This window comes from Pleurodeles waltl, chromosome 10 (genome assembly GCF_031143425.1).
Source record: "Pleurodeles waltl isolate 20211129_DDA chromosome 10, aPleWal1.hap1.20221129, whole genome shotgun sequence".
Classification (NCBI taxonomy): domain Eukaryota; kingdom Metazoa; phylum Chordata; class Amphibia; order Caudata; family Salamandridae; genus Pleurodeles; species Pleurodeles waltl.
Genome location: NC_090449.1, coordinates 3,596,095 through 3,623,732, shown reverse-complemented (window position 1 = coordinate 3,623,732; position 27,638 = coordinate 3,596,095). Strand labels below are relative to the sequence as shown.

General features: G+C 49.9%; 1 protein-coding gene across 1 annotated transcript in view; it reads left to right on the top strand.

Annotated features, from left to right (window-relative positions):
• Positions 1-14,649: 14,649 nt before the first annotated feature.
• PPP1R3F (protein phosphatase 1 regulatory subunit 3F) overlaps positions 14,650-27,638 on the top strand; it is a 76,487-nt gene continuing 63,498 nt past the window's right edge. Inside the window, exon 1 of the mRNA XM_069209305.1 lies at positions 14,650-15,606. Coding sequence (XP_069065406.1) covers positions 14,711-15,606 — 896 coding nt within the window. The 5' untranslated portion in view covers positions 14,650-14,710. The remainder of the gene's footprint in view (positions 15,607-27,638) is intronic.

Here is a 27,638-nt window from a genome sequence, read left to right as displayed (position 1 = left end):
ACCCTCGAGAGGCCTACACCATCTCTGGTACACTTGAGGGGCCTACACCATCACTGGTACCCTGGAGAGGCCGCCACCATCACTGGTACCCTGGAGAGGCCTCCACCATCTCTGGTACCCTGGAGGGGCCTCCACCATCACTGGTACCCTGGAGGGGCCTCCACCATCTCTCGTACCCTGTAGGGGCCTACACCATCTCACGTACCCTGGAGAGGCCTCCACCATCTCACGTACCCTGGAGGGACCTACACCATCTCACGTACTCTGTAGGAGCATACCACATCTCACGTACCATGGGGAGGCCTACACCATCTCTGGTACCCTGGAGAGGTCTCCACCATCTGTGGTATCCTGGAGGGGCCTACACCATCACTGGTACCCTGGATGGGCCTCCACCATCACTCGTACCCTAGAGAGGCCTCCACCATCTCACGTACCCTGTAGGGGCCTACACCATCTCCAGTACCCTGGAGGGGCCTTCACCATCACTGGTACCCTGGAGAGGCTTCCACCATCTCTGGTACCCTGGAGAGGCCTACACCATCTCTGGTACCCTGTAGGGCCTTACGCCATCTCTGGTACCCTGGAGAGGCCTACGCCATCTCTGGTACCCTGGAGAGGCCTATGCCATCTCTGGTACCCTGGAGAGGCCTTCACCATCACTGGTACCCTGGAGAGGCCTACGCCATCTCTGGTACCCTAGAGGGGCCTACGTCATCTCTGGTACCCTGGAGGGGTCTACACCATCACTGGTACCCTGGAGAGGCCTACACCATCACTGGTACCCTGGAGAGGCCTACACCATCACTGGTACCCTGGAGAGGCCTACGCCATCTCTGGTACCCTGGAGAGGCCTCCACCATCACTGGTACCCTAGAGAGGCCTAAACCATCACTTCAATCAATCAATCAATCAGTGGATTTATAAAGCGCACTACTCACCTGTAGGGTCTAAAGGCGCGGGGAGGGGGAAGCTACTGGTTGAAGAGCCATGTTTTGAGGCGTTTCCTGAATGTCAGGTGGTCCTGGGTCTGGCAAAGGTGAATCAGTAGGGAGTTCCAGGATTTGGCAGCGAGATGAGAAAAGGATCTTCCTCTGGCGGTGGTGCTTGGGTGGTGGGCAAGGGTGCGATTCCTAGGGAGGTGGGCCACCAGGAGTCGTTCCATGCTGAGGGGCTGGTGCCGAAGATGAGGATTTCTGTCTTGTCCGTGTTTAACTTGAGGCGGCTTGATTCCATCCAGCCGGCGATGGCATGAAGTCCGTTGTGGAGGTTGTACTTCGCAGTTGTAGGGTCTTTTGTGAGGGAGAGGATCAGCTGGGTGTCGTCACTTCACCATCACTGGTACACTAGAGAGGCCTACACCATCACTGGTAGCCTGGAGAGGCCTATGCCATCTCTGGTATCCTAGAGGGGCCTACACCATCACTGGTACCCTGGAGGGGCCTACACCATCACTGGCACCCTGGAGAGGCCTCCACCATCACTGGTACCCTGGAGAGGCCTCCACCATCTCTGGTTCCCTGGAGGGCCCTACCCCATCTCACGTACCCTGGAAGGCCCTACGCCATCTCAGGTACCCTGGAGGGGCCTACACCATCACTGGTACCCTGGAGGGGCCTACACCATTACTGGTACCCTGGAGGGGCCATTACCATCTCTGGTACCCTGGAGGGGCCTCCACCATCTCTGGTACCCTGGAGGGCCTTACACCATCTCACGTACCCTGGAGGGGCCTACCCCATCTAACGTACCCTGTAGGGGCCCACACCATCTCTGGTACCCTGTAGGGGCCTCTACCATCTCTGGTACCCTGGAGGGGCCTACAGCATCTTTCGTACCTTGGAGGGGCTTACAGCATCTCTCGTACCCTGGAGGGGCCTACAGCATCTCTTGTACCCTGGAGGGGCCTACAGCATCTCTCGTACAGCATCTCTCGTACCCTGAAGGGGCCTTCAGCATCTCTCGTACCCTGGAGGGACCTACAGCATCTCTCGTACCCCAGAGGGGCCCTATGCCATCTCTGGGACCCTGGAGAGGCCTACCCCATCTCTGGTACCCTGGAGGGGCCTATGCCATCTCTGGTACCCTGGAGAGGCCTACACCATCTCTCGTGGAGGGTCCTATGGCATCTCTTGTACCCTGCAAGGACCTATGCCATCTCTGGTACCCTGGAGGGCCCTACGCCATCCCTCGTACCCTGGAGCGACCTATGCCATCTCTTGTACCCTGGAGGGACCTACGCCATCTCTGGTACCCTGGAGGGGCCTACACCATCTCTTGTGGAGGGCCCTACGTCATCTCTTGTGCCCTGGAGGGCCCACCCCATCTCTCGTACCCTGGAGGGCCCTATGCCATCTCTCGTACCCTGGAGGGCCCTATGCCATCTCTCGTATCCTGGAGGGCCCTACGCCATCTCTCATATCCAGTGTACACACCCCTGAGATCCTTGACATGGAGTCAATCAATCAGGATTTAAATAGCGCGCTGATCATCTGTGAGGGTTTCCAGCCGCTAGGTCCAGGCTGCCTGGGGGCTTTGGTCAGAGAGAAGGTCTTGAGTCCTCTTCTGAGTTCCTGGATGGAGGAACATGTTGCAACTGGAGATCAGAGATGGCCCCCAAAATCCTCAGGAGGCCTCTGAGTGCGGAGACTGGTGAAATGTGGAGCAGTCTCTTTCAGGGTCAGCGCCGTCTGCAGCAGTCACATCTGAGAGCTCCTCGGGCTGTCTCAGGGCTTTACAGAGACTGAGGAATGCCAGCCCAACCCTCCATCTGAAGGACATCAGATGGACTGAGGAGCAAGGGGTGGCACTGGGAGAGAGCGGCAGCTCACACCCGGCACAGCGCCTAGCAATCTTCACTGCCCGCCGGTGCCTGGTGTGGCTCTTGTAAGTGCCGACTGATGAACTAACTGAAAACCAAAGTGCAGCCGAATGAAAGGCAGTCAGTGCTGTGATGAGCTAATAATAGCACGGATTGGAGGAGACCCCACAGAAGAATCTGTCAGAATGACTGCCTTAAACTGCCAGGAAACTTGTACCGGAAGTACACAACTTTTAGTTCCAAGGATGAAGAGGTACAGCTGAGTTCCGAAGCAGTCAGGGCTTGGGTAGAAAATCGAAAATGAAGGAAAAATGGGTGATATCAAAATAAAAACCCAATCCTGGATTGTCGGTCCTTTATTGAGGAAAAGTTCCATGGCTTGATAGATTTTTGATCTATCTCACACGGCAGTACTGAGGGAGTCCCTCCACTTAGTTGGGTGTGAGTGACAGCGCTCTACTAAGGAAGTCCCTCAGGTGAGTTGAGTGTGAGTGATCGGTGCTGTACTAAGGGAGTCCCTCGGGTGAGTTGAGTGATCGGTGCTGTACTGAGGGAGTCCCTTGGGTGAGTTGAGTGATCGGTGCTGTACTGAGGGAGTCCCTTGGGTGAGTTGAATGTCAGTGACCGGTGCTGTACTGAGGAAGTCCCTTGGATGAGTTGAATGTCAGTGATCGGTGCTGTACTGAGGGAGTCCCTCTGGTGAGTTGAATGTCAGTGACCGGTACTGTACTGAGGGAGTCCCTCGGGTGAGTTCAGTGTGAGTGATCGGTGCTGTACTGAGGGAGTCCCTTGGGTGAGTTGAATGTCAGTGACCGGTGCTGTACTGAGGGAGTCTCTTGGGTGAGATGAATGTCAGTGACTGGTGCTGTACTGAGGGAGTCCCTCTGGTGAGTTGAATGTCAGTGACCGGTGCTGTACTGAGGGAGTCGCTCGGGTGAGTTCAGTGATCGGTGCTGTACTGAGGAAGTCCCTCAGGTGAGATGAATGTCAGTGATCGGTGCTGTACTGAGGGAGTCCCTCTGGTGAGTTGAATGTCAGTGACCGCTGCTGTATTGAGGGACTCCCTCGGGTGAGTTCAGTGTGAGTGATCGTGCTGGACTGAGGGATTCCCTTGGGTGAGTTGCATGTCAGTGACCGGTGCTGTACTGAGGGAGTTCCTCGGGTGAGTTGAGTGATCTGTGCCATACTGAGGGAGTCCCTCTGGTGAGTTAAATGTGAGTTATCGGTGCTGTACTGGGGGAGTCCCTTGGATGAGTTGAATGTCAGTGATCGGTGCTGTACTGAGGGAGTCCCTCGGGTGAGTTCAGTGTGAGTGATCGGTGCTGTACTGAGGGATTCCCTCTGGTGAGTTGAATGTCAGTGACCGGTACTGTACTGAGGGAGTCCCTCGGGTGAGTTCAGTGTGAGCACTTTCAAAGGTCACGCTGTTTGGATGCACGTGTCACGCACACATGAGGCGTGTTACGCGCTCACTGAGCGTCTGTACTCAGGGCATAGCGCATTGAAAGAAGCGCCTCACGAAGGGAACTTTGGGACGGAGGGGCACCGTGTGGCTGGTGCAGGAAAGTGTACATTGTATGCGGGGGCAGGTGCGGTTGGTGCAGTGCACCGGGGCCCAGAGGGGTAGGGGACCCATCTATCTATCCGTCCATCCATCATCCATTCCTCTGTCCATCCATTTATCTATCTATCCATCCAACCATCCATCTGGCTAGAGTAGACTCTGTCTATCTGTCTATCTATCTGTACCTCAGCCCCTGTTGCTCTTTCTGCCTGTCTCGGCCCCTGTCTTAGCAAGGGACAGGGTAGAAACGGGAGAGAAAGCCGGGCAGAGCAGGGTCGCAGCTATCAATGATGCAGCAGGTGCAGTGGCACCAGGGCCCACTGAATCCTGATTGCTTCTGCCTTTTGCTACCCCCAGCACTTATGGGGGCCCTTTTTCCCTGCTCGCACAGGGGCCCGTGGGGTTCTTGCTCCACCATTGACTGTAAGGCTGGTGCGGGGAGTGGGCGGTCACTGTGTGGCCACTAAGATGACGATGCTTCACAGGCACTGGCCTACCTTGACTTTACCCAACCCCACTGGCCTTGAGAGGCACCGACCTGTACCGTTATGTGAGTATGCCCAACCCTACCAACCTCCAGAAGCACTGGCCTGTGGAAGTACAGGACTGGCATCGACTTCTGCTGCCACATGACGGACTCTGCCCAGCCCTACAGTCACTGGCATATACCAACACCAGTCTGAATCTACAGCCTTAAACTTCAGAGGCATTGACCTTTGCTGACTTGTGACTGACTCTATCCGGTCCTACTGACTCCCCAGAGGCTCTGGCTTCTCCTGTCATGTGGCTGACTCTGCCTGGCCCTACTGACTCCCCAGAGGCTTTGGCTTCTCCTGACTTGTGACTGACTCTGCCTGGCCCTACCGACTCCCGAGGGGCACTGGCTTCTCCTGCCTTGTGACTGACTCTGCCCAGCCCTACTGACTCCCCAGAGGCTTTGGCTTCTCCTGACTTGTGACTGACTCTGCCTGGCGCTACTGACTCCCGAGGGGCACTGGCTTCTCCTGCCTTGTGACTGACTGCCCAGCCCTACTGACTCCCCAGAGGCTTTGGCTTCTCCTGACTTGTGACTGACTCTGCCTGGCCCTACTGACTCCTGAGGGGCACTGGCTTCTCCTGCCTTGTGACTGACTCTGCCTAGCCCTACTGACTCCCCAGACGCACTGGCTCCTCCTGATACGTGACTGACTCTGCCCAGCCCTACAGAGTCACTGGCATATATCAACATGTGTCTGAATCTACAGCCTTAATCTTCAGAGGCATTGACCTTTGCTGACTTGAGACTGACTCTGTCCGGCCCTCCTGACTCCTGAGAGGCACTGGCTTCTCCTGACTTGTGACTGACTCTGCCCAGCCCTACTGACTTCCAAGAGGCTCTGGCTTCTCCCGACATGTGGCTGACTCTGCCCAGTCCTACTGACTCCCCAGAGGCACTGGCATCTACTGACATGTAACTGACTGCCCAGCCCTACTGACTCCCCAGAGACACTGGCTTCTACTGACATGTAACTGACTCTGCCCAGCCCTACTGACTCCCCAGAGGCACTGGCTTCTCCTGACTTGTGACTGACTCTGCCCAGCCCTACTGACTCCCCAGGGCCTCAGTCTGCCCTGACATGTGACTGACTCTACCTGGCCCTACTGACTCCCCAGAGGCCTCAGTCTGTCCTGACATGTGACTGACTCTGCCCAGCCCTACTGAATCCCCAGAGGCACTGGCTTCTCCTGATATGTGAGTGACTCTGCCTGGCCCTACTGACTCACCAGAGGCACCAGCCTGTTCTGACATGTGGCTGACTCCTCCCGGGCCTACTGACTCCCCAGAAGCTCTGGCTTCTCCTGACTTGTGACTGACTCTTTCCGGCCCTACTGACTCCCCAGAAGCTCTGGCTTCTCCTGGCTCATGACTGACTCTGCCCTGCCCTACTGACTCCCCGGACGCACTGACTTTTCCTGACATGTGACTGACTCTGCCTGGTCCTACTCAGTCCCCAGAAGCAGTGGCTTCTGCTGAGACGTGAATGACTCTGCCCGGTCCTCCTGACTTCCAGGAGGCACCGGCCTGTTCTGACATTTGACTGACTCTGGCTGGCCCTAGTGATTCCCTTGAGGCACTGGCTTCTCCTGACTAGTGACAGACTCTGTCCAGCCTTACTGACTCCCCAGAAGCATTGTCTTCTCCTGACATGTGACTGACTCTGCCTGGTCCTACTCAGTCCCCAGAAGCAGTGGCTTCTGCTGAGACGTGAATGACTCTGCCCAGCCCTACTGACTCCCAAGAGGCTCAGGCTTCTCCTGACTTGTGACTGACTCTGTCCAGCCCTACTGACCAAACAGAGACACTGGATTCTAGTGCCATGTGACTGACTCTGCCCAGCCCTGATGGCCCTTCAAACGCACAGACCAGTGCTAACATGTGCCTGATTTTGCCCAACCATACCCTTTAGAGTCACAGGCCTGTCCTAATGCAACTGACCCTGCCCAGCCCTATTAGCGCCCCAAATACGCTGGCTTCTCCTGACATGTGACTGACTCTGACCAGTGCTACCGACCTTCAGAGGCCCCAGCTTGTCCTGTTATGTGACTGACTCTGCCCAGCTCTTCTGACTTCCCAGAGGCACTGGCTTCTGCTGACATGTGACTGACTCTGCCTGGCCCTACTGACTCCCCAAGGGCACTGGCTTTTCAAATATGTGACTGACGCTGCCCAGTCGTACTGACTCCCCAGAGGCACTGGCTTCTCCTGACATGTGACTGACTCTGCCTGGTCCTACTCAGTCCCCAGAAGCAGTGGCTTCTGCTGAGACGTGAATGACTCTGCCCAGCCCTACTGACTCCCCAGAGGTACCAGCCTGTTTTGACGTGGCTGTCTCTGCCCAGCCCTCCTGACTCCCAGGAGGCACCGGCCTTTGATGACATGTGACTGACTCTGCCCAGCCCTACTGACTCCCCAGACGCACTGGCTCCTCCTGTCATGCGGCTGACTCTGCCTGGCCCTGCTGACTCCCGAGAGACACTGGCTTCTCCTGCCTTGTGACTGACTCTGCCCAGCCCTACTGACTCCCCAGACGCACTGGCTCCTCCTGATACATGACTGACTCTGCCCAGCCCTACAGAGTCACTGGCATATATCAACATGTGTCTGAATCTACAGCCTTAATCTTCAGAGGCATTGACCTTTGCTGACTTGTGACTGAATCTGTCCGGCCCTCCTGACTCCTGAGAGGCACTGGCTTCTCCTGACTTGTGACTGACTCTGCCCAGCCCTACTGACTTCCAAGAGGCTCTGGCTTCTCCCGACATGTGGCTGACTCTGCCCAGCCCTACTGACTCCCCAGAGGCACTGGCTTCTACTGACATGTAACTGACTGCCCAGCCCTACTGACTCCCCAGAGACACTGGCTTCTACTGACATGTAACTGACTCTGCCCAGCCCTACTGACTCCCCAGAGGCACTGGCTTCTCCTGACTTGTGACTGACTCTGCCCAGCCCTACTGACTTCCAAGAGGCTCTGGCTTCTCATGACATGTGGCTGACTCTGCCCAGCCCTACTGACTCCCCAGAGGCACTGGTTTCTCCTGATATGTGAGTGACTCTGCCTGGCCCTACTGACTCACCAGAGGCACCAGCCTGTTCTGACATGTGGCTGACTCCTCCCGGCCCTACTGACTCCCCAGAAGCTCTGGCTTCTCCTGACTTGTGACTGACTCTGTCCGGCCCTACTGACTCCCCAGAAGCTCTGGCTTCTCCTGGCTTATGACTGACTCTGCCCTGCCCTACTGACTCCCCAGACGCATTGACTTTTCCTGACATGTGACTGACTCTGCCTGGTCCTACTCAGTCCCCAGAAGCAGTGGCTTCTGCTGAGACGTGAATGACTCTGCCCGGTCCTTCTGACTCCCAGGAGGCACCGGCCTGTTCTGACATTTGACTGACTCTGGCTGTGCCTGATTTTGCCCAACCATACCCTTTAGAGTCACAGGCCTGTCCTGACGCAACTGACCCTGCCCAGCCCTATTAGCGCCCCAAATACGCTGGCTTCTCCTGACATGTGACTGACTCTGACCAGTGCTACCGACCTTCAGAGGCCCCAGCTTGTCCTGTTATGTGACTGACTCTGCCCAGCTCTTCTGACTTCCCAGAGGCACTGGCTTCTGCTGACATGTGACTGAGTCTGCCTGGCCCTACTGACTCCCCAAGGGCACTGGCTTTTCAAATATGTGACTGACGCTGCCCAGTCGTACTGACTCCCCAGAGGCACTGGCTTCTCCTGACATGTGACTGACTCTGCCTGGTCCTACTCAGTCCCCAGAAGCAGTGGCTTCTGCTGAGACGTGAATGACTCTGCCCAGTCCTACTGACTCCCCAGAGGTACCAGCCTGTTTTGACGTGGCTGTCTCTGCCCAGCCCTCCTGACTCCCAGGAGGCACCGGCCTATAATGACATGTGACTGACTCTGCCCAGTCGTACTGACTCCCCAGGGCCTCAGTCTGCCCAGACATGTGACTGGCTCTACCTAGCCCTACTGACTCCCGAGAGGCACTGGCTTCTCCTGATTTGTGAGTGACTCCTCCTGGCCCTACTGAGTCCCCAGAGGCACTGGCTTCTCCTGGCTTGTGACTGACTCTGCCTGGCCCTAATGACTCCCCAGAGACACTGGCCCCTCCTGACTTGTAACTGACTCTGCCCAGCCCTACTGACTCCCCAGAGACACTGGCTCCTCCTGACTTGTAACTGACTCTGCCCAGCCCTACTGACTCCCCAGAGACACTGGCTCCTCCTGACTTGTAACTGACTCTGCCCAGCCCTACTGACTCCCCAGGGCCTCAGTCTGTCCTGACATGTGACTGACCCCGCCCGGCTCCACCGACCTTCGGGGCCCCGCCTGCAGCTGTCTGGCCGGGTGTGAGTCACAGCCCCCGGTGCAGACACGGGGCGGACAAAGGTCACAGCTCTGAGGCTGATGGTGAAAATGTCAGACTTGTGAAATCCCCAAAACGGGTTCAAAGTGACAAGAAATGTTCAACCGTCTGGGGGTGGAAAGCTAGAAGCAGACGGTCAGACTATGCCTGGGTCACTCTACACCTGTCTGTAGAGGTAGCTCTACACCTGCATGTAGAGGTCTCTATACCTGCCTGCCTGGGCCACTCTACACCTACATGTAGAGGTAACTACACGTGCATGTAGTGGGAGGTCACTACACCTGCCTGCCTGGGCCACTCTACACCTGCATGTAGAGGTAACTACACGTGCATGTAGTGGGAGGTCACTACACCTGCCTGCCTGGGTCACTCTACACCTGCCTGTAGAGGTAACTCTACACCTGCATGTATAGGTCACTGCACCTGTCTGTAGAGGTAACTCTATACCTGCCTGCCTGGGCCACTCTACACCTGCATGTAGAGGTCACTGCACCTGCCTGGGTAACTCTACACCTGCATGTAGAGGTAACTACACCTGCCTGGGTAACTCTACACCTGCATGTAGAGGTAACTACACGTGCATGTAGTGGGAGGTCACTACACCTGCCTGCCTGGGTCACTCTACACCTGCCTGTAGAGGTCACTGCACCTGCTTTTAGAGGTAACTCTACACCTGCATGTAGAGGTCACTACACCTTCCTGGGTCACTCTACACTTGCCTGTAGAGGTCACTACACCTGCCTGTAGAGGTCTCTAAACCTGCCTGCCTGGGTCACTCTACACCTGCATGTATAGGTCACTGCACCTGTCTGTAGAGGTAACTACACCTGCATGTAGAGGTCACTACACCTGCTTGTAGAGGTCACTGCACCTGCATGTAGAGGTCTCTATACCTGCCTGGGTCACTCTACACTTGCATGTAGAGGTCTCTACACCTGCCTGCCTGGGCCACTCTACACCTGCATGTAGAGGTCAGTACACCTGCATGTAGAGGTCAGTACACCTTTCTGTAGAGGTAACTCTACACCTGCCAGTAGAGGTAACTCTACACCTGCCTGCCTGGGTCACTCTACACCTCTACACGTTCATATAGCGGTCACTACACCTGCCTGTATAGGTCTCTAAACCTCATTCTGGCTCAGTCAGCATGTTTTCTTGTGCCGGAGACCCAGGCCACAAGTCTCCTTAGAAATGTTCACCATGATTGCGGCATCTAGCTCATCAGCTGAGAGCCTGCCATTTACCAAGGGTCACTACTTTTGATGCGAGTAGCTATGGTCCCTGTGATCAGTCCATGACACTACTAACAGTCACTACTTTGGAGGTGGGTAGCTATGGTCCCCGTGATCAGTCCATAACACTACTAACAGTCATTACTTTGGACGTGGGTAGCTACGGTCCCTGTGATCAGTCCGTGACACTACTAATGGTCACTACTTTTGACGCGGGTAGCTACGGTCCCCGTGATCAGTCTGTGACACTACTAATGGTCACTGCTTTTGACGCGGGTAGCTACAGTGCCCGTGATCAGTCCGTGACTCTACTAATGGTCACTACTTTTGATGTGGGCAGCTACAGTCCCCGTGATCAGTTTGTGAGATTACTAACGGTCACTACTTTTGATGCAGCTACAATCCCCATGATCTTAATTATTTTCAACAGAACTTTTTTTTATTAAAAACATTTTGTTAGTGCAACTAAGTCAGAAATGTGTTTTTGTAATTTGTATTGTTTCATTTCTATTGTATCTCATGATGTGGTAAAATGCTTTAGATCGTCGTAACACATTGTGGGTGATGTGTTACCAACTCAGGACCTGACTTAAGAGTCTGGCTGTGGGTTACTCCGTCAGAAACATGACAGATATCCCACCCGCCGTATTGCGACTTCCAAAGGTTATAATGGGACTATAACATGGTGGACGGGAGATCTTACACCTTTGTGAGGGACTAGCCCCATCTGCCGAACTATAAATCAGGCCCTTCGTAAGTAACCTGTCGCTCATACACTACTCTTGTGTTCAGTGATAAATTTTTACTTTTTTTTCATCATGACCATCTAGCGAAGGCCATAAAGGAATGAGACATTTCCTAATTCAGTGCAGTACAGCAGATATGTAAACTGTCCAAAGAGTAGGTTTTCTCATAATGCTGCAAGATCATAGCTATCAAAGCTAAGGAGTACATTCCTGTTAGGTGTCTTATAATGCACCTCCCTGTGAAGTGTGCTATCCTTTGCTATGGTAGATGAGTCAACAAATAACTTATTGCAATAGTGATATGAAGATGCAGATCTTTCAGATACATACATCTTGTGGATTCCATTGCTTCTTGCTCACTGCCTGTCCAGGTATTGAGACATCATTGATATAACATTTCCTAACATGCCTGTTGTGTCTGTGTGAACTGGAATGTGAGGTGCATGTAGAGGTTCGCCAGACTTGGCGCAAAGGAACTACCCCTTGAAGTACCCTGTGCATGCAGACAGCTTTAAATTTCATATTTAAAATAGTACATTCTTAGTGCTAGTCGCACATGTTTCATTATAAAACTGACTGGGATCTTAGAAGGCCCGTCACTTGTGCAGATTACTTCCTCTACTGTTTACACCAGGCCCCCCATGGTGGATTGCTATTAAAGGCTTCTACATCAAGGCTCATTGGGGTGCCCTGATTGGGTCAAAGTCCAGGTCTTTAGTTCGGTTATGTACATCTGTTGGATCTTTTAGAAAGGAAGGAACTCTCTCCATTACAGGTCTCAGAAAACAGTCACAACATCTAGATAAAGGTTCAAGCACTGATCCAATCCCTAAGACAAATGGAAGTCCAAGATGGTATTCTTTCCGTTGGGGATCTTTAGAAGTGTGTAAGAATAAGAAACAATTAGTTTAACAGTCCTAAGGTACTTAGCTCCTTTCTTGATGATCAAACCACCAATTTTAGCTTCTGCCACCAATGTACTGATCTCACTCTGTAGGTTACTCGTAGGGTTCAGGTTCTGCTTCATGTATCATGTAGATTGATCTGAGAGTAAGAATAAACATTCTTACTGTAAGACTTAGAAAAGATATCTGCTTCTAGGTCACTCACTGTTGCATTTACTGGGGGTGTTGGCTGACTTGTGACGCTCCCCTTTTGCCTGTTACTCACGAGGAGCCATCTACTTATGTGTGCTGCTGCTTTCTCCAAGTACGGCTTTTACCTTTGCCCATTCCTTAGCCCAAAATGGGCCTGAAGCTAGGTGGCAGTTGCGGTGATGGCCTCTTGGGCCTGCACCCCTATTGCTTACATTGTCTGAACTGAAGCCAGATGACCAGCGATGATGTGCCCTTTATTTATTCTTTCCTTCTTTTTCGGATGCCAGCTCCTGTTTTATAACATAATATTCTAAGTTGTTTGATACCAAATAACCCAGGGTTCAAAGTGGCCATCATGTAACTGTGAAACTTGTACTGACCAGTGTCCAGCACATGTATTAAAATGGCTGCTCTGTTTACTCACTATGTCCCAGGTTTGGCAAGGACACGGGGCATATTGCTCATGCAGCTATGCCCTCACATATAGTATAGTGCATTCTACTTTACGGCTGGAAGGCCTGCCAGGGGGGTGACTTACCTATAGTGCATGCAATGTGTAGTGGACAGTGCACACAGGCTGTGTGCTGTGTTGAGTTTGTCTTTTAGGATTGCATCAGAACACACAGCCTACAAAGGGCAGTGCTGGGTGCTTCTGGATGCATGGTCCCTGAGGGTGGCACAATCTGTGCTGATGCCCTCAGGGACCTACCCTCAGCACCCCCTGTCCTTTGTACCTAAGAACCATTTACTATGGTCTTATATTGTCAGCTACAGGTGTTGACAATCGCGCCAATGCATCATAACAGTTTTAGGGAAAGAGATCTGGCCCAGGGAACCTAGTTAGCAGGGACTCTGGGCACTAACAACTTTGAGACTGCATTACATACCAGGCAAAATGTCTGGGGCTACCCATGACAGAGGCCTTTTCTCACAGCTGCTTGCCTTGCATATATATACATATGTTTTGGTATTTCCAAAGCACAAACCTAGCTGGCAAGCCATGGACCAGTACAAAGGCCATACATACCCCAGTGGGCACACATGGGATGGACAGAGTGAGGTGTTACAGCAAGTGAAGAAGTGAGGTCAGAATATCTGAGGTAAAGAGGTAAGTTTTCACTTTTCATCATCACACTGCCACCAGCATTGTGACGCACAAGTGCACATGCATGATGGTGCACATGTATGCACATTAAGGCATTTTTTTTTTTTATCACTTCTTCCAGCGCTGAAGTGCATTGGAAAACTCCACAGGCACAGCTGACAGGTCTACATCTGCAGGCAATACCCGCTGCTTTTCCAGTGCATGTGATACATGTATGTTACATGATTAACATGCCAGGACATGTCCACGGCTGGTCGGGTTTTTCCAGCCTGGGCGGACCCTTGGCTGGGCTCTCCCTGTTCATGTGTTGGCTGCCCTCCTCTGCTGACCCCCAACACATGCCAGTCCACAACCCCCGCCTACATCCTGCCCTATCCCTAGCAGACCTTGCACTCTGCGCATGCGCCTACATCCTGCCCCAGCCCTAGCAGACATTGCACTCTGCGCATGCGCCTACATCCTTCCCCATCCCTAGCAGACCTTGCACTCTGCGCATGCGCCTACATCCTTCCCCATCCCTAGCAGACCTTGCACTCTGCGCACGCGCCTACATCCTGCCCCAGCCCTAGCAGACATTGCACTCTGCGCATGCGCCTACATCCTGCCCCAGCCCTAGCAGACCTTGCACTCTGCGCACGCGCCTACATCCTGCCCCAGCCCTAGCAGACATTGCACTCTGCGCATGCGCCTACATCCTTCCCCATCCCTAGCAGACCTTGCACTCTGCGCATGCGCCTACATCCTTCCCCATCCCTAGCAGACCTTGCACTCTGCGCACGCGCCTACATCCTTCCCCATCCCTAGCAGACCTTGCACTCTGCGCACGCGCCTACATCCTGCCCCAGCCCTAGCAGACATTGCACTCTGCGCATGCGCCTACATCCTGCCCCAGCCCTAGCAGACATTGCACTCTGCGCATGCTCCTGCTTCCCCTCCTCACCCCCCCCTCCCGTCCCCGGTCCTCATCACTCTGCGCATGCGCAGGACGCACGCTCCTGCACCCTGATCACAAGAAACATGGCGCTCACTTCGCCCCGCCTTCTCTCTGCCGTGTTTGCGTTCCAGCAAGGACGCCTCGCTCTCGCTGCGACCCGTCGCTGTACGAGCTCTGCTGATTGGTCCCCCTGCGCGCCTCATTCCGTGCGCGGGCCCCACATTGGCTGGGTAGCTCCCTAGTCTCCTCCAGGCCGCTGCGGCAGGCTTGCCCTCTCCTCTGCCAGCCATGGCCTGGCCGGCCTCGACGCTCTCTCCTCCGGCGCCCGGAGGGGACGAGGAGGAGGCAGAGGAGGCGGAGCCCCGGCTGCTGCCGCGCTCCTCCCCCACGCCCAGACCGCGCCCGGCCGAGGAGGAGGCGGTCGCGGCCTCGCGCGCCGAGACCGGGGGCGCGCGGCGCGTGCGCTTCGCCGACGCGCTGGGGCTCCCCCTGGCGGCCGTGCAGTGCTATGACAGCCTGGGCGCGGCTCTCGGGCTCCCCCTGGCGGCCGCCCAGCGCCACTGCAGCCCCTGCTGCAGCCAGCCCTGCAGCCCTCACCAGCAGGAGGCGCTGTGCAATGGCATCCTGGGCCCCGCGCTCTCCCCAGACCCAGCCCAGGAGCTGGGGGCCCTGGGGCTGCCCCGCCGGGGCCCCCAGAGCCACTTCTACCTCTCCCCCTCCTTCCTGCTGCCCCCCAGCCCGCAGCAGCTGGAGCAGCGGGTGCAGGCCTGCGGCGTGGAGCTGGAGAGCCTGCTGCCCAGCCCCGCCGAGCCCCGGGCCATGCGCGGCGTGCTGCGCGTGCTCAACCTCTCCTACCGCAAGAGCGTCTACGTCAGAGCCACCTTCGACCGCTGGGCCTCCTTCTACGACCACCCCGCCGACTACCTCGCGCCTTGCGACCACGGCCGCACCGACCAGTTCGCGTTCCGCTTGGCTTTCGCCCCACCTTACGACTACGACGGGGCCAGGCTGGAATTTGTCGTGCGATATGAAACACCCGGCCAGACATTTTGGGCCAACAATGGGGGAAGGAATTACGGTGTGCTGCTGAAGGCGGCTGGGGGTGTCCCAGCATCGCCACCCGTGAAACATTCGTTGCCGGAGCCGAGGCGTCTGAAAAGCTGCTTGAAACCAGTGAAGAATAGGTAACTCCACCCTCGCCTAGCCAAGGGTGGGGCGATAATCGATACAGTTCAGTTTTGCCACTGAATCGTACTTGTTATCGATTATCGAATGCTGAAATATTGATTGAGCGTTGGTGTGAGTGTTTCATTTCTGCCAGCATTCATGTTTCCTTGTGTTACACATCTGAAACTGGCATCGCCTCCTCGTTGGCATGCTTCAAGTCCATGAGTGTAATCACGACTCCATCCATACTCTGCAAGTCCACACTACATATCCCCATCCCTGCTTGCCTTTACAGTCTGTTAAATGTGCAATGAACAGACCATGTTTGCTTCTCCCACCTAATGTTCATTAAACAAACACATCACTGCCAGGGTTCCAGCAAAGTCATAGTAGAGGTTAGTTGTAATTTCTCCTCTATTTCACCTACATAGAATGGTGGATGGTAGAAGTTCAGCAGCTCTTGTTCCCTCTGGACCTCTCTGTCATATTTGAAACAATGGATCCTAATATCCTGCTTGAAAAATTGTCAGACGCAGGGAGTAAAGGAATCGTGTTGGCCTGGTTTGAATCATTTTTACACAACACAACACAAATAGTTTCCCCCCACTTCTGTGAACACCTAAGCAGTTTATTTGGAGTCCCACAGGTGTCCATTTTATGAACATTGCTGTTCAATACCAACCTGCGCCCTCTAGTCCTTTTATTACATCGTTTAGGTATTACATTTTTCATGATGATACTCAGTTGTTTTTTGGCCTCTCATCATATGGAAATCTGTCTAAAGAAAGTGGAAAACTTTCACCTATGAGTCTTGAGACAAGATAGTGGCTTTCTGCCTATTACGTGTAACTTAATCCCAGCAAAACAATTGCTATTCATATCACGTAAAGCTAGGATTGATGGTTTACACCTGCACAACATGCTAGCCCACCGCTTGTGCTGTCATTGTCAGTGCATACCATAGGAATTTACCTCATTTCCAACCTAAGCCTGGTAACTTGTAAACCCAACACTACAAACTCCTGTCATTCTCAACTGAAATCGTTTCTACCAATTCTACCACTTTTAGATAAATTCAGGTGCTAAAGGCACTAATTCAGTCAAGAATTCATTATGACAATTCAGTCCTATCGATTGCACCAACCTGCAGTTAATTCAGAATGCGTCAATTTGACTGGTCTGTTGTTTGAAGAAATTTGTTTCAGTTATTTCAGCCAGAAACAAACTACATTGACTACCATTATATGTCAGAATTGTACATAAAGCTTTAACAGTTGTTCATAAAACCATCTAGCCCAACAACCCTGCTTTTATGGCTAACAAATTGTCTTGGTATCACCCTACAAGATATCTACAATCCAGCATGCAGTTCCTTTTACAAATTCCTAGAGGTCGTTCTTCAATCTTTTGGAAATCAGGCATTCCCAAAGGCGGCTACATAACTGTGGAATCCTCTGCCTGTACAGAGTCTTAAACAGGTTTCTCTCTTACTCTTTTGGAAATCCGTGAAAACATTAATCAGTAGCCCCCAGCAGTAACTAAATCAACAGTTACAGTCGTGCTCAGCAAACCCTTTTGGTAAACACTGCAATACAAATAATAATTAAAATATTTAATACAAACATTTAATTTTATATAACTTTATTTAAAATCTCACCTAATGTAAAATATATTTATTGATTTTGTCTAAAAGTTATTAAAAGTTAGGTATATTATTTAAATTAAAATAATTATTTAAAATTTAGTTTGTTCTTACATTTAAACATTTATTCAAAACTTAATACAATTACATTTTTTTGTTTATATTTATTTTCTTTACAAGTCAAATTAAACAAATTTACTTTACCATTATCTCCGGTTGGGTTCTATTTTAAGTAACACAAAAAGATAATGGACAGAGAGCTGAAACCTTTCAAACACTCTCTCCGAGTCACAGATCTGGGTTAAATCCATCGTTCTTTTGCACACCATGTGACCCTAGTTAGGACCTAGCCATATGCAAATCAGTCTTGAACCTGCTCCATTTAGAAAAGCCCAGCCAGAACTGTTAGGCCAGGCCTTCCCTAGACTGGAAGCAAGCATCCTGGAACTGTTTTCGGGATATCATCCTCATCAGCCAGGCTAGCTTGAATCCAGTTCTATTATAAGGGCCTGATTATGAGATCAGCAGACGGGTTGACCCGTCCACCGAACTTCCGATGGGGAGGTTGCCGCCTTACTGGCTTCCTCTCCGCTGGGCCCATTACGACTTTCCCCCTGGGATGACAGACAGAAACCAAGGTTTCCGTCTGTCAGCCTAGCGGGAAAGTGGTGGCAGCATTGTCGCTGGCTCGTAATCGAGCCGGCGGCAATGCTGCCACCCGCAGGGGACACCATCACCCTTGCAATGCTCACTTGTCTGCATAGCAGATAGTGAGCATTGTGAGAGTGCTGGGGAGGGGGACCCCTGCACTGCTCATGCCAAGTGCATGGACAGTCAAGGGGCCCCCTGTGGCTTCCTGCCCCTGTTCTCCACCAGCCTTTTCTGGGTGGTAAAACACCCATGAAAAGGCTGGTGGAGAACCAGATCGTAATCAGCAGGGCGGCCCTGCATGCAGCGCTGCCCTGGCTAATTGCGACCTGCACCCGCCAGGATCACCGATCTCAACGAAGACAGTGGTAACCTGGCAGTCTGACAGCCAGGGTCTTAATGTGGCTGTTGGACCGCCACAGCAGCGGCGTTCCTGACTGCCTCCGCGAGTCTGGCGGTCTTGTTACCGCCAGACTCGTAATCAGGTCGAAAGTCCCTGCCTCTATTATTGTGTGTGGGCGTGTGTTCCAGACCCGTAGTTATAACTGTTTTGTGATCTTTTGTATTATAACAGTCTGCAAATACTTTAGATTTACAATGAACCAGTTAATTACTTTTATGGACATTAAACATTGTGTACCTTTTAATTAAATTAGTAGGGATGAAATATTTGTTGGGTCACAAGAAATTTGGTTCTAATTTCTTGCTAAACATCTGTGTATTCAGAATTTAAAATGGAAACAAAATAACTTTTAAAGTTGGGACTTTTATTCATGCCTCAGAGAGGGGTGATGTATTGTAAAAGAACTACAGAGTAATGCTGATCTTCTAAATGTCCTAGTCATGCAGTTTATAACATCCAGAACAAGGTCGTAGCCATCACGAGGCAAATTTCGATTCTAGATTAATAAAATATCCATTTATAAGGATTATTAATGTTTGGTGAGTGACACTCTTCAAATATTATCAGAAAAATAATTGATACATTATTATTACTATAATTGCAAATGTAAATTTATCTATTTTTCTGATACACTAATTAAGGGGAGTGAAGTGCACAATTTATTTTAATGAATGATGAATTTAATCTCACTTGGATAAATAAACATTATAATTAACAGCCAACACATATTTTGGGTTTTGCAATGAACCATATTTACAAATGAAATGTGAAGGAATATAAATGTAGTTGACAAACAGTGAACCTTGGAAAATACGAATCGTGTGTGATGTCAATCACGCTGCGTGTAGCACTTCTTTTTCTTGGCCCAGGTAAAATCATTTTGTGTCAATAAAACTGTTTTCTTGGTTAGAGTAAATTAATTCCAAGTACATATCTGAAATATAAAATTATAAAAGGAGTTATAGAAAACAGGTGTTACAAAAATAATAATATTCAGGAAGATGTGATAATTTTGTTAAATAGATGTGTAAGTGCCTCCCTTTAAACATTTGTAAAGACTACATTTGAATTACGATAGAGCGCAAGGCTCGTAAGTGGCAGGCACTTTACTCCAACCCTGCCTCAAAACCCTCCTGAGTGTCTGAAGACTATAAAATATGTTAAGCAGTTACAGATCAACCTGGCACACTAACAAGCTCTGCAAAATGGTTGGCTTTGTGACAGATAATTGTCCTGTCCTTTCCTTTCTGAGCACCATAAGTGGCAGAATCACTGCTATTAAAACTCGCCGCTTGCCACAGAAGCATTTCTAAGTCTTTCGTTAGAATGCCTGAAGACCTTTATGCCCTGCATGCTGCCACGTGCAGTCATTTTTCCCTTGAATTGTGGTATTATAATTTTTCCCCTTCGTTTATACACCTCCAGCAATTAACATATCTCCTCTGAAAGCTTGAGTTCCCTGGAGCGTACATGCCTACATACGAAAAAACACACAGTTGAGCCCATCTCAGAAATAGGTGTGTGAAAGCTGATGAGAGACAACTCTACTTGAGTCTCCTCCGCTGCTGACGTTCAGAGTTTAAAGCACTGCTTGCACCTGAGCCAGAGCTGAATGTCCAGCACTCACCTGAATCCCAACACAGTCAAAACAAACCTGCTGTTACTCCCCAAAAACAACAAACAAAAAACAGTACAAATCAGGATGAATGACATGAGCCCCATCCTTCACTGAATGGAAGTGTCTCAGATTCACCTTGGACCCCGACCTCGTCTTCAAGGGACAGAGTGCCGAGAAAACAGTTAAGAGCTGGTGTCAGCTCTGTCTACTTCAGAAAGTGCTGCTCAGGCCCTCGTACCCCTACTCATGGGTGGTGACAGCACCCAACTTCACAGCCTCCAAGACTGCACTGTCCCCTCTAGGGCGTCTTATGCACTACAGCAGACTCATCAAAGGCTTGAAGAAATATGACCACCTTACTTCCACCTTGATGGAACTCCACTGGTATACCACTTGTCAGCCTGTGCCAGGTGCACCATCTACAAAGCTAGTGCGATTGGCAATTCAGTTGCCTCCATTCTCTGAATCTAGCTTCCCCTCCAAGCGCTCGTTGTAGTCTTGTTTCTGACTGTGCAGAGCTCGGCTGACTTTTGGCTAGGTTTGCACTGTACAAGTACCACATACATATACATACCTCTCAGCAACATTCTCCGATCAAGTTTGCACTTAAAATCCATCAAACCCACACCAAATTATGCAGTCATTTTCAATAACAACCTTTCGTTACAATATGACCTATATAATAATATTTGCCAGTTTAGTGAAATCTGTAATCAGTCAAATAAAACATTTTTGGGATTTTTTTTAAATAAATAAAAAAATGTAAAAAAAAATCATACATTACTTATCAAATTTGTACACTGAGAGCAATATTTGGATCTTACACGTATAAGTTATATGACATTACAATGTGCACAATGTCCCTTTAGGACAAAAGCCGTCATAGCTCTCTGAAAATACTAATATCCAAAAAAACATACATGCACAGCATCTATAGTGCAAACTAATATGCACAAATAACAGATGGACAAAATCTTAAAAACATTCTGTAAAATATAAAAACATAATGAGCATGTAGGAAGAATATCAGAAAAATACATCTGTGACACTCTGTGAAACAGACTAATATACAGAGGGGCATATGTGCAAAATGTCCAACTATTAAAACAATGTATTTCAAATAGCTGTAATAAGCACAATTATATACAGATAGTATCAGCAATACATGACATTCAAGTGCCACATAATGAGATAAGAAGTATTGTTGACATACAACACTTAGGGCCTGATTGCAACTTTGGAGGAGGTGTTAATCCGTCCCAAAAGTGACGGTAAAGTGACGGATATACCACCAGCTGTATTACGAGTCTATTATATCCTATGGAACTCATAATACGGCTGGTGGTATATCTGTCACATTTGGGATGGATTAACACCTCCTCCAAAGTTGTAATCAGGCCCTTAGAGACCTATTCCTGGTAATATGCTATAAAGTCACGCCACCCATGTAGCTAAGACGTTTTCATCTGTTCAGTGCTTGAGAAATGTAGGCAAAGACAGTTCAGCAAATAACATCGTTCTCAAGTTTATATAAGCAATTTAGTGCATCTTGATAAAATAATAATTTTTCAGTTGAAAAAGTAGATGTGTAAGGGACCTTCTGTCATCATAAAACCTATAAAAACAAAATAAAATGTGCTGCGGATTGGGTGGCTTTCCCATCACACGACGTTTGGGTATATTTTTCGTTCATGCCTCCCTTTTTTGGGAATACAGCTGAATGATGTAAAATTACCATCCACAATCTTGTCAAATAAAATCTCTCCTTAACATTTGTTACCCTTAATAGATACCCTTGTAATCCTGTTGTACTGGTCCTGCTACATACCGTGATACGCCCAATTTTGTTTACCTTCTCTTCTTTCTCTGTCGTACCCTTGTTTCTTTAGAAATGTCATTCTCAACCCTTTTTTTGTCAAACTGCAAGATACTAGCAGGACTCTTAGTGGTTATGTGGTCATCAATTTCTTTAAGTAATACGTCTACATACTCCAGCCAAGGGATCTTTTCATAATGCTCAAGTGTGAAGCAATCTTTGTTAACATCCCTTGTAAACTTAGTTCCTTGCTTGCTGCAGATGTTGTACCAACTAGTAATTGCACTCACATGTACTGTGTCTTCAAGATATAGCGCACAATTACGAATCTGGCGGTTACTAGACCGCCAGACTCGCAGTGGCGCTCTGGACCGCAGCTGCTGTCTGACCGCCACATCACGACACTGCCGGTCAGAGTGCGAAGGCGCCGCTGTCTCTGCTGGGATCAGTAATCCCAACGGGCTGACAGTGCATGCAGGTTGAAAAGGCTGGTGGAGAACAGGTGCAGGGGGATGCCCATGCCCGTGGACCCTCATAATGTGCACTGCCTGCTGTGCAGACAGTGTGCATTACAAGGGTGCCGGAGCCCCCTGTAGGTGGCAGCATTGCCGCCGGCTATCTGCGGGAAAGTCTTAATGGGGCCGGCGGGGAGGCCGCCACCCTTTTGGAAGTTTGGCTGACGGATGTTCCCGTCCGCCAAACTCGTAATTAGACCCATGGTACATTTGTTTCACTGCTAGTAATATATACCACTACAGAATGGGAAATGGCCAGGAGTCAGCAAAGAAATAATTTTTAATGATTGCAGTGTAGAGGACTCAACCATACCCTATACGGTCGCTCCGTAGGAGACAGAATTTATTTGCTCTTGTACAGCTGCAGCATTTCACGTATGCGTTAAGCTTGAAATCTTTCTGCTCCATGTATGCAATGAATAAACGAATCACTTGTTGAGACCAGTGGCGTTTTTTTTATATTAATTCCGCATCATCTGCATACAGGAGGAGTCGGGCGGGAGCCAGTTTTCGGGGCACCAGCATCCACCTGTTGTAGCATTCTATCCACCCCATTAATATATAATGAGAATAGAAAAGGAGCGAGGACACAGCCTTGTCTAATGCCGCTGGCGACCCTGAAACTTGAGGTGCGTTGCCCTTCTAACCCATAGCTCACCAGTGCAGTCACTGAGGAATACAATTGCGACAGGTGTGATACAGTTTCTTCTGATGCGCCCATATCAGTCACAGTCTTCCATAATTTAGCACTAGTTAAAGCAGTGAAGCAGAGATTAATGTAGCCCTTCTTCGCTAACGTGTATTTGCCAATAAGAAGATTTAGGTTTATCCACTCTCCCAGCATCCCTCCTGAATTCATATTGGGAGCCTGTTAGCACATGATTCTTGGCTTCCCAAGTATCTAATCTGTCAAGTACAATCCTCCCCATTATCTTTGCGGGTGAATCCAGGAGGGATATAAGGCGGTAAAATTTAGCATCTCCCTGCCCCTTTTTTAAAATGGGAACAGTGATACAATCTGTCCAAGTTGGTAGTAAACATCCTCGAGCTCTGCGTTACCGACCTGCGTCAGTATTGGGCCCCATAAAGTCGTATAAGACTTGAAAGCATCCACTGGGAACCTGTTGGGGCCTGGGGCCTTCCCACTAGCAGAGTTTTCAATGGCAAGTATGACCTCACTACTGACATGCTGCAGGGGGACATAAAGACTGGAGATTGAGTCACCTTTGGTTATACTTGGTTACTCATTCCCAAAATTAAAGATGTTTCCAAAAATGAGTTACCTAATCCGCTGGAGCGACGAGAGTCTCCGCCCTCAGTTCTGAATCATCTTCCAGGAGCGGGGAGCTCGTCACCCTCCAGAACAATGTGGACCCCGCTTGCCATCCCAGATCAGCCCACGCCTGTCCTCGTAGCTGCCTCCTCTGGCCTACAGACCGTTTACATGTATGTCTAAGCTGTTCAGCGTCTTTGTCCCTAGGGTTTGACTTTAGGGCTCTTCGTAAATTCTGGTTAGCCCGCATGCATTTGTGATCAAAACAACCTGCCCTCCGCTTCTGTGCACCATTGTTAACCACTTTTAAGTTGGTTGCTATGGCCGATGCCATCTTACCAAAGGCTGCCACAACCACATCAGGGGACCTTCAATGTCAGTGCTGACTACACATGTCTACCTGTTATCCCTTACCGCCTTTCCAACAAGGACGCTTCATCTATCCCCGTCCATTTAAGGCTAATTCCATGTTTCCTTGCTTCCATGATATTAGATACTAGGAGTGTAGTTTAGCATCTCCCCGTTTTCATTTTCATAGTTAAAGTAAGTGTAGAATGATCACTAAAGTGCTGAATTTTACAGAAAAGATCTAAAAAGCTCCAGGTTATTTGTTGACATAATAATATGGTCAACGCAGGATGAATTCCCATTCCCTTGAAAGCTAGATAATGATATATTTTCTTAATCTCCAACCTGTTCCAAACATTGTAGATTATGTTTGCACAGTAAATAATTTATTAGATCCCCATATCTATTGTGAGGGAAATGAGCCTGATTATTCCCCAGGGCCTCAGTGTATCCACATAAACCCAACCCTGAATATCGACATTTACTAATATTTAAACCCCCACCCAGATATAAACACAGTTACTCCCATGTACCTTAACACATTTAGGAAGATCGGTATCCAGATCTTCCACAACTCTGTACTGTGTATTATTAAAACATTACTATAAAGGTATCAGTACAAAGAGTCTCTTCGTGTCTGTTTGCAGGACCAGTTGATAAAAAGGGATTTAGGATATGTCTTCTTTAAAGTCACTGGAGCTGTGGTATGTATCAGTCGTCAGGCCTCCTTCAGCCCGCCCATGGGGTGATGGTGTTGCGGGTGCCATCGATGTTACATTTTTGTAAGTGCAGGTTCCCTTTTCTGTCAGTTTTATTTTTAATGCCCGAAGATGCCAGGATCTGATTCCTAACATGCTGTCTAGATATGCTTCTCTTGTTTTCTGCCTCTGCTTCATAGTCACAATGCTTGCATTCCTCAATCCACTAGCATCTTCCAGATGTCCACTGCCCCCTTCCCTTGTCAGTCCTGCTGGCTGAGGCTTGAAAGAGAACCAAAGCTCTTGGAGCAGGCTGCAGGATCCCCCATCTCTACAGTGCATGTGGCACCATCGTTGTGAGAGCATTGAGCTCTGGTCCCAAGTGCCACCACCCTCTCTGTGGTTGCTTTAGGTTTCAGGAGACCCTTCCATTCTACGTTATAACATTTTGTGTGTGTATCGTGTGTCTTTGCACACCCCTTGGAGTTATCACTCTTCCTAGCTATGACAGCATGGGGGGCCTTATTCATTTATTGGGAATAGCCACAGGTGTCCCCCCGGCTGCTTACTTCTCTGTGCCGGGGGTGAGTTTGAGAGATCTCGACTAGATCCAATGACTGATTAGAGGCACATGGGGCGTTTTCAGTGTTTAAAGACCTTTTTGAGGGGTTTGAGGTGTCAGGGGGCTGTATGGGTATAAATGTTGTATTCCGTACGGTTTCCATAATGGCACTACATAAAACCTCTTTTACGGCAGGCTTAGTTGCAAGAAGCCTCTCTTCCACATTCATTATTTCGCTTTCAATTAAGCCCACAGCGTTCATTAAATAATTGGTAATTGTGTTAGTGGTTTTCTTATGGCTTTTCCCCATAGGACCTTCGGTTAGTTTCCTTTTAACTATGTTTAAAAGTTCTCCAACGTTCACGACAGTTCAAAATTGCCCCGGCCAACCTCAGTCATTAACTGACATCAGTGCGTGTTGCGCTACAATGATGGAATACTCAGTTGGTGATTTACAGCGGGGTAAGGTAAGATTAACCCTTCCTCCTCTGGTCCGTGCGGTTTCTAAGTCGGCGACGCCTGGGGAGATACAACATGCTCCTGCAGTGGGCAGTAGGTGCCACTTACCCGCGCTGTCTTACAGAAAGTGTTCGTTTACTCAATCATGTAAGCAAAATAAACTACTTCCAATGCAGATACGTACTGAGGGGACAGGATGAAACTTTAAATAAAAGGACAACATAAAAAAGTAGTTTACCAGATGATTCTGAGTCTACTCACAGTTTCCTGAAAACCAATTCAAGGGGGGTGGCCCGGCCCTGGCCGTTCTGGCAAAGATGGGCAAGGACAGGCCTGCCCTTGTCCCGAGCCTCACCTGGGCACGGCCTGTGCGGCGGGACGGGTGCACGTGCTATATATCGCTTGATGCCCACAGGTGCCACTAATCACTGGGCCGCCTCCTGGGACCCCAGGGTGTTATGGTTATAGTTGGTGCCTCGGCAAGTCCGCCAACCAAGCACAGATGATGCTGTGCTCACTGTGCCACTGGATTCAAACTAGCCTGGCTGATGAGGAGTGATACCCTGATGCAGGTCCCAGGAGCATCTGGCCTGGAAGTTCGGGCTGGACTGTTCCCACTGAGAGCAGCATCCAGGCTGATTTGCAGATGACTGGGTCCAAACTGGCTTGGTGTGGTGAGCGAAAAAACTGATGGTTTAAACCCAGATCTGTGACTGGGGGTGAATGTTGGATTTGTTCCACATTCCGTCCATCATCTGTAAATTTAGTAAATTCATTGCCTTCAGGCATCTCTGTTTTGCATCCCCTTGTGTTGCTGATGGGAGTTGTTTGTTGAAATATTTGTGGTCAATGCACCTTAGCCAAACAGTGTGGAAATTACTGAGTGCCTTCCCTAGGCAGTAGAAAAGCTTTGGACCCAGCTGCTCTCTAGCCATGTGAGAGGTTAGGTTGCACCCTTTGTTTTTGCTACACTGCCCTCTTGCAAGTGTCTTTCTGATTACATCTCATGGGGTTTGAAACGAAAGACAACTTTTTTCCCCAAAAGACCCTTCCCTGAAGCGATGGCACTGCACCCTGCCTTTACTCACCAAGAACGTGTTCCCATTAAGTAGATTCAGCCCTGAGATGTAGCCACAATTAAAATCTAGCCACATGGAGTCAATGGTTTTGCTTTCAGCTTTAGGGCTAAGAACATTTAATTTATCCACTAGAGTGTTTCTAGGGCGCTCAAACTCTGACGCCACCTCAGAGCGCTTCACGAATTGAGAAGGGGCAGTGAAGAGTTTCTCAGTTTAAGCAGGTGCCCAATGTGATGGGGCACTGAGAAGAGGCACTCCCAGGGCAAAGGCTGATCTCGAGTTTGGCCCTCAGGCTCCAAGCCTGTGAAGCCGCCGTATCTTGCATAGTGCGTTGTTCCTGGTGCTATTGCGCTGGATTTCAGTGAAGGGAGGAATTAGCTATTCCTTAAAGAGCCAGGTCTTGAGTTTTTTTTTAAACATCGCCTCAGAGGGGGATAAACATAGCTTCTGCTCTAGTTTAGAGAGTCATCTTCAGATCTGAGATAGAGGTGACGCGGACCTTGGGTGCTGAGTATCTCCTCTGTACCTGGTTCATATGGTTGATGAATGCCAAGGATGCCCATCGCAGCTGGTCACAGACGGCTGCTCACCTGGAGTCGGCAAAACCCCCGGAAAGGTATTGGAAGGGAGTCGCCAGACTGTGAGGCTTACATGCTGTGGCACACACCCTGGACCCACTGGGACCCGTGGAACACCACAGATGAGGACGACACTGTTCGTGGCACGCTGCTGGGGCTGCACGCACAAGCCCAGTACTGAACCCCTGTTCTTTAAGTGGACCTTTCATCTATCCGGGTCCCGCTTCCTAGTGGATAGCACTGAGTCACCCACAGGAGAATATGTATTTGCTAGTAAATACTTTAACAAAATGTATATGTGGCCAGATTACTTACTTATGGAAACCCACAGTTGATGACCTAAACACCACAGTGGCATCTAGCTCCTGCTTGCAAGGAAGTTCCATAAACACATTGTTGGACAAGTCAGG